This window comes from Gymnoscopelus microlampas (genome assembly GCF_963454915.1).
Source record: "Gymnoscopelus microlampas genome assembly, chromosome: 5".
In the NCBI taxonomy this organism is placed as follows: Eukaryota; Metazoa; Chordata; class Actinopteri; order Myctophiformes; family Myctophidae; genus Gymnoscopelus; species Gymnoscopelus microlampas.
In genome coordinates, this window is record NC_139942.1 from 27,993,443 (window position 1) to 28,003,618 (window position 10,176).

Below are 10,176 nucleotides of genomic sequence, written 5' to 3' on the forward strand. Positions count from 1 at the left end.
TGAACCCTAGTAGTCAACAAATGACAGGACCACAATGGAAACAAGCCCCTAGGACTTTTTGTGTTATCCTTTTCCGGTTCACTCATTGTAAACCGTATCTCTGTCCCTGTAAATTGCTAACTGTTAACAAAGTATTCAATCAATCAATCAGTGACAGGTAGGCTAATGGTCAAGTAAAAGAGTGCAGCACAAAGATAACAATTAAGTGCTACAAAATAATTAGGACACCAGATAAAAATCTAATCTAACATCTGTCTAAACAACTTACTATCTACATTTTTATCATTTGTGGACATTAAGCAAACAGAATGTCTACCTCTAAATACATCAACATACAGTATGTGCACAAGTAACCAACATATATTTGCATAGTATAACTAGCATCTATCAACAAAAAGAAAAAGAAAAAAGGATTATACTGCAAAGCTCTTTGAATACATCTTACTCAAAATTGCCATAGTGATGTGATGTGTAAAGGAGGATGTTCCTTTGATGAATACTTCACAATGTGTTATCCAATGATAATACATTATCAACAATTAAGACTACATTTATCTCAAACCGAATCAAATACTTGAGTGCATTTCCTGCTGGGAAATGTGTTCTCTTTCCTATGCTGTGATGGAAGCTGCCCTTATTGTTACATCATGTCTCTCCTCCTATGCCTCTCTGACAATAAATAGTTAATGGGGGGTAGAGAAACCTGAGAGCGACTCCACCCCCCACCCTCCCCTCCTGGTCTTCTCTGCTAGCCAATGACAGCAGTTGCCGGGTGGAACTAAGGGCTGTGAAACTATAAAACAGTCCTGCTGTGTACACTGGGGCAGGAGCTAAGCTCTCGCAGACCAAACGCCAAAAGGGAGGGTGTTGCATGCTACATCTCATTCTGCAAACCAATATAAAAGTGCATCCTTCTCAAGCAACCCTTCAACCACTCCACCAACAGAGCAACCATGAAGACAACTCTGGCTACGCTGACACTCTGCCTGGTGGCTCTCATGGCTACCGGCTTCCCCTTCGAGAGGAAAGGGGGCGCGACCGGCGGCGGCAAGGAGAAGCGGGTCCAGTACGCGGGATGGGACGACGTGAATGTGATTGCCCACGGCCTGCTGCAGCTGGGCCAGGGGCTGAAGGAGCACGTGGACAAAACCAAAGTCCAGATGCGGGACATCTCGGTGAAGCTCAAGGCCTTCAACGGCACCGTGACGGAGCTGGGCAAGGCGGGTCAGAGGCTGCAGGCCGAGGGACAGGTGCTGAGGGCTCGCGTCCAGGGTCTGGAGGACAGAGAGGGGCAGGTGTTGAACGTCACAGCCGAGCTCAGGGAGAAGGCTGAGGAGGGGCAGCGCGAGAGGAAGATGGTGATGGAGAGGATGAACCAACTGGAGGACAAGGTGGACACCATGCTGCAGGGAAAGGGACTGTTGCCCGACACCAACGCTGGCAACGCCGTCGGGAACTACAGTGACGCTGGTATCATCCAGGTGAGACTTGTGGGCGGGTTTCTCTCTGTAATGATTGCAGGTGACAATGGTTTGGGGAGGCAGGGGACATGGTTGGGGAGGCAGGGGACATGGTTGCGGAGGCAGGGGACATGGTTAAGCATGTGCGGTTTAGGGGCAAGTGTGAAGATAACGAGTTACATACAGAGCACAATGAGGATAAAGAGGATTATCTGTCTTCCTTTGTCTAACGACCATTCTCTCCCATTGTGTGGAAGGCAATTCGACCATTCTCTCCCATTGTGTGGAAGGCAATTCCTCCATCAGTTACATTAAGTTATAACCATAGACAACTGTGCTTTCTGCAGGCTGCTGCCTATGCTGTGTTCATATGGGCAACGCCACACAATATTACAGTACTTAGAACAATGTAAAGTTAAGCAAATATGAAATCTATTTTAATATTACGACTTTTAGAATGTAAACTCATGGTGTATATGAGTTAATGAATGAAGGAATCGGGCAGTGGGCCAGTGTGCACCAAATGGGGTGGGGGGAATGACCAGCGGATTATAAAGAGGCTCTTTTTGATAGACAAGGACAGTTGGCTTGCATGGTGGGGTTATTTCTATTGACTCAAAAGGAACTGAATGGCGATGCACAGTGAGCAATCTGGGGTGGGGTAGCGTTCAATGGACAGAGTGGAACGAACAGGCAACAGTGTCAGACAAAGGGACCTTAGCTCTCCTGCACCAGTTGCATATGTGTGACACATTTATTCTCTTTAAGTTGGATAATATATGATGTGATCACTGATCCAGGATCATCCAGCTGGAGATCTGGTTTGCTTTGTTGCTTCCCACATGCAAGCCAAGTGAATTGCAAAACATTTTATAGTGGCACGGAAAATCCCACGCTCATGAGTTATGTAACCTAAGCACGGTCCGTTGGGAAATAGGCTGCATAATCTACATTAGCCTACAAACGATTGTTGTAGGCTTTAGAGGTGGAGTATTAGGCTAAGTCTCTAGCCTGGATAAATGCATAGAAAACACCTATTTAAAATCTAAGTAGGCCTATTGGCTTACTTTTAACTAAGTGAAAAAGGCCACTGCACTGCAAACGGCTATGGTTGCTCTAATTGTGGATTTGTATTGATTCGTCCTGAAAATACCATTGTGCTACATGACTGTTTGCTTATAACCTAGACCAGTGGTTCTCAAAGTGGGGTCCAGGGACCTTGAGGGGGTTCCAAATGGACCCAAACAAGTCTGTAACTCTGAGAGTGTACAAATGGAACCACATGAACCCGTTATGGTGGTCCTTGAAATTAAAAAGTTTGAGAACTACTGATCTAGACTAGTAGTAGACATGAGATCCTATGTATAAAGAAGAGAACGGTCAATAAGATGTACCTGGTTGCTGTGCTTACAGATGATGCTGGAGACTCAGAACAGAAGGATCGATGACCTCGTGGAGAGGATCAGGCTGCAGCAGGACAAACTGGACAAACAGAATGTGCGCATCAGAACCCTTCAAAATCAGGTAATTATACTGTACATGCTTATTATTATTTGAACGAACAAGGAACAAATGTAAGTCGACTATACAAATAAGTTTGCTACATACAGACTCAAATGTGAGTAACCGGAAGACTCGCCCCAATACACGCTCGCCCCCCATTTCTTTTCGCGGACCAGCGGTTCTTGTTGTATTCTTGTATTTGTTTTTACTGAGGATAAGGTTAGAAATAAGTTTAGGGTTTAGGCATAGTTTGTCTGAGGTTAAGTTCAGGAATAAGGTTAGGTTTTGGCACCGTTTTACTGAGGTTACGTTTAGAAATATAAGGTTAGGTTTCGTTTAGGCCTAGCTTACTCAGATTACGTTTAGGAATACCAAGTGAATATCGCCCGATTTACCCCGGGGCGACCGTGATTTGGGGCGAGCGTTTTGGTATTCCAAATGTGCTGGAGAAATTGGAAACGCGTGTGATTATTTATGGCTAACGTATAGCTACATAACATTTTATCACGATCTGTTATTATAATAACATGTGCTTGTTGTTATGCCTGGCACTAATATTACTATTTGACTTTCTCAGATCCAGCTTACTAAGGAGAGGGCAGCCTTCAAAGCCAGCAGAACAGACACTACAAAGCAGAATGGCAGCGTGGAGCAACGAGACTCACCCATCGGTAAGTGAAGGCCCACATAGTTCCAAAATCCTTCTTTACATCGACGTAAGTCGTCTAATTAAATGGCCAAACTAATCCCAACCCTACATGCGATAGACCATCTGTTTACGAGCGACCGTAAAGAAGCTTACATCAGTAACAATTATAGGAAGGCTCCTCCAATTAAAATTCGTTCCCCAAATGTGAAAAAACGCCCATTTGTCATTGTTAATTAATACTCATTAATAATCACATCACAGTCACCGAAAATATATATATGCTTGTACAGAACAGGAGATTATTTTGTCTATTTAATCTCCTTTCTCATTTAACAAGGCATCAGAGGCCCAAATGAATCAGAAATAGACAGAAGATTGAGAAGAATGGAATTATTCATGGTGAATAGACAAGGAGCCTTCCCCATCTAGCAGGCAAAATTACAGTTACTCTGAAAGGCAGTTAATTACTTGACCTCCACCACTACCAAGCATCTGCTGCTGCAATCACAATTGCTCACAGAATTGTGCTATGACTGGTCCAATAGGCCTAGTCATAATGCCTGCTTTCATTGGGTCTGTGTCAAGCTGGATACCGGCCAACTGGGGAAAAGTTCAGACACAGAGGTCCTCTGGTTTATGCACAATTGATTAACCAAGTGACTGCAAGTTCCTGTTTAGTCTTTAAAGAGGATGAGGGGATAAACAGGGAGCTATATGTGTAATGCGCCAAGTGCCAACAAAGTGGGCAGTTGTTGCTATTGTCCTAATCGTTTATCACAAAATGGGTATCTTATGACGAATTAAAACAATATTATTTCAACATAATGATCCTAGCTTTGTTTTTAAAGCTTATTTAAATTGTGAGAGTTTTAGCCCGCCTCTGTCACGTTCTGATCCAAATTCTAGGCTATAATAATAGGAGCCAAGTAGGTGAGAGGTGAAGTGTAGCTAGAGGGTTCAGTCAGCCAGTAGAAATCACAATAAGACCTCTGATGGCAGCATTCTGACATCAGCAGGATTTGAGGAATGCCGCAAAAGAAACAGCTTCCCTGGCCAGGCTCCAACTGGGGGAAAGGTTGTGAGTCTCGGACAGTGTTAAGTCAGGGTCACACAGAGCCCTAGTACAAAGGGATTTACTCACCCCGTCACTTTCTGTGTGGGGAGGAGGGCTTTTGCTCAAACCTTGCATGCGATGTCCCTCAGATTAGGGCCAAAAGAAAAGGGGGGAGGAAAAGAAGAAGAAAGGGAGGTCTAATTTTGTCGGGTTGAACTTTGTACACACATCTCTCTGTTGTTGTGGTGAAGACACTATTACCTCCTCCCTGTGTTCAGGCCTGCTCACAAGCATCTCTCAGAAATGCACGACCTTTCCCCTAGATCTGTCACAGAGTCAGACAGCCCTCTCCTCCTCCTCCTTCTCTCATCCTCTCCTCCTCCCCCATCCCTCCATGGAGACCCCCCCCCCCCCCCATCACCTTCGTCTCTCTCGTTCTTTCTTTGCCATCGTAATGAATGTAAAGTGTGCCATAGTTGAAGAGAACCCCTGCCCCCCAATGTGGTTGTCCCTGCATTATATAAAACAACAATAATAATAATTAAAAAAAACATCATTGAAGGGGTGCTGTTGTGCCTTATGAGCCATTACAACTCAAATTGGCCCCTCGGGGCCTTGCATTTGTTTTGCACCACTGTCTCACATAGCAACAGCCTGCATTCTCCACACCACTCTAAGAGCATCCCCTGTGCATGCACAGGCCATGCGCTGCTACGTCACTGACTGGATGCTGTGCATGTGAGGAATGAGTGACATGCCAAGGGGGGGGGGGGGTGGGAGTAGAGGGGGGGTTAGAGGAATGTATGGCTAGATGCATGTAATCAATAGCCTAGGAAAGCAAGCAGCTGAAGAGGAGGGGTGTGGGTGTCTGCTTGGGAACTGGGAGAAAGGTCATGTTTACTACTGAAGGCGAGGAGTTCTCACTCCCTCGTTCGCTGCCTGTCTCTCCTTTGTTCAGTCTAGTGACTCACGGTCATGTTTTATCTCTGAGGTTTCCAAACTCGGTGATAAGTTCGCGTGGATCCCTTTTCTGTAGACTCTTATTTGCAAACACACATCTTTCACAGGGGAGCAGAGCAACAATAACAAAGCCTATAGCGAATACGTATCCAAAACTGTGTGACCTACTTCTGAAGCAGTACGCCGATTCATATTTCATGAGGTCCTGTTTAAAATTACTGCTCTACTTCTCCACACTTGAGTGTGAATGTTGTCCTTTCAAGACACTTGGTAGACCAAGTGGATTTGGGCCTTTCCTTTAAAACTCCATGCTGGCAAATCCCTCACAAAGTTCCATTCTGTAAAGTTAAAGAAAACAGTTTTTGTTGCTCTTTAAAGACAAACCCAAATAGCTAAAAATGTGTCATTTATAAATAGGATGTGCACCAGTGTAGGGGAAAGGTTGGTCGCTTTTAGTGTTTGTGGCCTTGAATGGTACTGACTTGAGATCAAGCCTTGTAAAGTTATTGTTTATGTTAATAGTGTTGTGGGTTTCTTTTCCTCTGTGTTCTCTTTCTAGAAATGGCCTCAGACTGTCATGAGCTGTTTCTGCGTGGCCAGACATCCAGCGGGGTCTATACCATCCAGCCATCGGGTGCCCAGTCTTTTGAAGTCTTCTGTGAAATGACAGCTGGTAAGTTGATCACAGACTTCACTGCCTTCATTGGTCTTAACTGCACAGCCGAAGTAGGAATTACTAACCAGACCATCGGTAACCGACTTCAAACAGAAGCATAGCTCAAAGTCACAAAACTGTTGTTTACAGTAAAAGGGGTTCCCTTACTGTAAGCTCATATCTACCATAGCCAGAGTGACTTGGACGTGAGATAGGACATGACTAATCCTTTCACGTTGTCTCTCTCTACAGAAGGTGGATGGACAGTGATTCAGAGGCGCCAGGATGGCTCTGTTGACTTTGACCAGCTATGGCAGGCCTACCAGAAAGGCTTTGGCAGCCTGAATGGTAAGTACATCCGCTGTTGTGTTTTTTCTGTCTGTCCCTGTCTCACTAGCTGGCCAGTCAGGGGATAGGGGATCAGTTATAGTCTACATCATTACTTCTTGCCACCACTATATGAAAGACTATAGGGTTAGGGTTAGGACGGTTTAAAGCATCTTAGCTTGTGCCGGAAATGAAGATTATCTCCACATTAAGATGCTTTTGTGAATCCCTGCCCAAAGTAGCGGATTACTTGTTGACCCAAGTCTGCCATCAGTTTGATTAACACACCTCGATAGCAAGGGAAATATATTGATCAAGTGGATGCTAATGGAAAAAGGAACAGCAAGTAAAGGTTTTATCAGAAGTTCAAAACCAACAAGAGACCATAGCATTCGCTATTGTAGTCACTTCCCCTGCACTGGGTGGTGTTTTAATGCTTTGTCTTTGTCTCCCTCTCTAGGAGAGTTCTGGTTGGGCCTAGAGAAGATTCACTCGCTGTCTAAAGACGCCGACTACATACTCAAGATACAGTTTTCTGACTGGAAGGAGGACTCGGACTCCCTCCGCCTCCGTTTCCGCCTGGGTGGAGAGGAGACCAAGTACACCCTCCACATCCAAGACTCCGACACTATTGGGAACCTGGAGAGCTCCCTGGCCACTGATGCTTCCTCAGGCCTTCCCTTCTCCACCCGTGATCAAGACAATGACCAGAAACCTGACACCAACTGTGCCAAACACCTATCTGGTAAGTTTTAGTCACGTCACTTATTTTGTGCATTTGGAAGTTCTAAAAGAATTGAGATAGACCTCAAACTGGAAATACATCCTGCAGCATCTTAACTAACACTTTTCCCTCTCTCTCTTTCTCTCGCTCTCAGGCGGCTGGTGGTTCAGTAACTGTGGCCATTCCAACCTGAACGGCAGATACTTCCAGAGCCCGCCTCCCAAGCAGAGACACCAGAGGAAGCAGGGTGTGTTCTGGAAGACCTGGAGGGGACGCTACTACCCTCTGAAGACCACCACTATGATGATTGCCCCCGCTGAGATAGGCAACAAGTCTTAAAGGAAAGAAAAGGAAACTAGGACAGACCTTTTCTCTTTTTAATGGTTGACGGGGTGGGGGTTCAGTTTCACTCCCCGTTTCAACGTCTGGGCGTCTCCCTGTGGCATAGACTTTACAACAGAGCTAAAGCCCACAAAACACAACCCAGAACTCATACTTGAATGGGCTCCATGTTTCCATCGCTCTGTTTTCTGAAAGCTAAGCCTCGACTCCCCAGAAACAGAGAACGAAAGAGACAAATTTAACGATGGAGACATGCTGAAGCACGGCTGATGTGATGAAAAGAGGAGTGGACGATTCACTGAGTTAACACCAGCACAGTGTAGGGTTTGAGCCTATTCCATTAGCAAAAGCTAGGGCCCCTAGGACTCAAATAGTAATGCTTTAGTTGGAGTACCGTAGGGCGAGTACTGGCCTGTGTGCAGTGTTGCAAGCCAGCCGGCATTTTCAACAAGCTGAGACTTGTCTCCAGAAATGTGTTTTTTAATACATATGTGAGCTGTAGTTGAGGTTTCTAGCAACAAAATGGAACTATTAGCTAAAAAATGGCTTAAAAAAGCTGCATTGAATTGTACAGGATTGAAAGGCAGCTGGAAGATTAACTTAACCCCAATGGTGCGGACCAAAATTTGACTTAAACTTAAGTCATTATTCCACAAAAATGTTATTGACCATAACCACCCCCAGTATGGCTTAAAATGGCAACAGTGTAAATATGGTCAATGGCATTAGTATTCAAAGGCATTACATGTAAAAATGGCGTTTCAAAAGAATTACAGTTTGTCACTGTGTTAAGAATGAGTGACAACAACTGACTGGGTCTTTGTTTGACTTACCATTTCCCTACAATGCATGAGGCACTGAAAACCATTCCAGCCTTTGTACAGTATAATGTAATGTACACTTATACATTAGTGTTTCCCCTGTGGAGATTTTTGAATCATTTTGAATCATTTTAAGTCATATTGACTGACCCTTAAAGATTTTAGACATGTTTTTGTACATAGTGTATGTATGTATGAATGAATGTTGTCTTTTCAGAACTTCTACTGTAACTGATTCTGTTGACATTTTCTTGTGACTGTTTGTGATTGTTGTTCCCTTTATTTAAGTGCTGAAAAGAATCAGTATATATTTCTTGTGCTGCCTGTTTGTAATTTATATTGTCTATATTGTCTGTTTCACATTTTCCAGATGTAACTATTGTTTTTTTTAAAAGAGAAAATAACAGATTCTTGGCCAGAATGAGCCAATAAAATTGATTTAAACTAAAGAACCTTTGTCTCCGTTGAATCTGAAGGGAAACTGTTCAAAAGTATGCATGTAGATTTTCACTATGAAATAATGTGGTTAATAATATATTTTGGTTACTTTGGGTCCTCGGGAGACACCAAATGTATCTCTTGGGTCTCAAGCTAAAATGTTTGGGAACCCCTGGACTAGACTGTGCTGAACATCACATGCAGATGTGGCAGATTAAGGGTTAAGTAGTTCTTGGCATGCAGCATCTCAACAGGCAGGTGACACTTGACAGGGAGGAATGCTCTGACCATGCTTAAGCTTGCTGGATCGCGTGGCACCCCGTAGCTATGAACATCCTGATCCCAACCAACTGGATAATAAGTACAACATGCAAATTCTTAAAAACATGTCAGATTTACGACTTTGTGACAGACCGCAGTGAAAGTATTGACAGAATCTTGGCTTACTTTCCTGGAAAACAAATATGTTGTTCAGCATTTGTCTCAAAAAAACAAGATGAATTAACCACTTAAACCCCATATGGGTAACCAGAGTCACCCAATAGTGAATTATTACATTATAATACATTAATATAAATTATAATGTATTACAACTATGATAATTACAATACAGTCCAGCAATTATGATTCTTGACCTTAAGTTATTACAAAATAATTTGTAAATATGTGATTGTTGTCATAAATCATTATGAATGTTTATGAGTGCTTATAGCTATAATTATACAATGTTATAAGCAGATTATAATGCATTACAAGCATGGTTATAATGCATTATACTAGACATGGGCTTCAGAGAAAGTATTACCTAAATGGAGTTATTTTAGGCATTAGGCTGTATATTATCTTTTTCTAGACCTTTGGTCTAAAAATGTGTAGATACCAGTACTTAGATTTACATTAATCATGCCAAAGATGTATTTTAATATGTTGAATGTGAAAAACAAACCCTTCATATTTGAGCAAAGACCACCAAACAGTTGCTCATATCTGTAAATTAAGACCAGGACTTGCTTTGGCATGCCTGGCATAGCAATTACACATTAGAAAGTTTGCCAACATAATCATTGTATTGTATCAAAATCAATAGTGTTGTTTTGATTTTGAGAAAAAAAAGAATTAACTGCATTTAGCAGAGGATAGAACTTTCTGAACTCTACACATCCCTGATACCCATACAACCAAAGAAACAAGCTTGCGTTTCTTACCCTTAAGAGACTGGAAATCAACGTCAGTAGCCTCTCTG

General features: G+C 43.1%; 1 protein-coding gene across 1 annotated transcript; it reads left to right on the forward strand.

Annotated features, from left to right (window-relative positions):
- The first annotated feature begins 838 nt into the window (after positions 1 to 838).
- Positions 839 to 8,947, forward strand: angptl4 (angiopoietin-like 4). Its single transcript, XM_084056392.1, has 7 exons — positions 839 to 1,481; positions 2,874 to 2,984; positions 3,541 to 3,634; positions 6,186 to 6,299; positions 6,534 to 6,629; positions 7,069 to 7,353; positions 7,487 to 8,947. Exons 1-7 carry the CDS (start codon positions 954 to 956, stop codon positions 7,669 to 7,671), a joined length of 1,413 nt encoding a protein of 470 aa, XP_083912518.1. The 5' UTR covers positions 839 to 953; the 3' UTR covers positions 7,672 to 8,947.
- Positions 8,948 to 10,176: the final 1,229 nt, after the last annotated feature.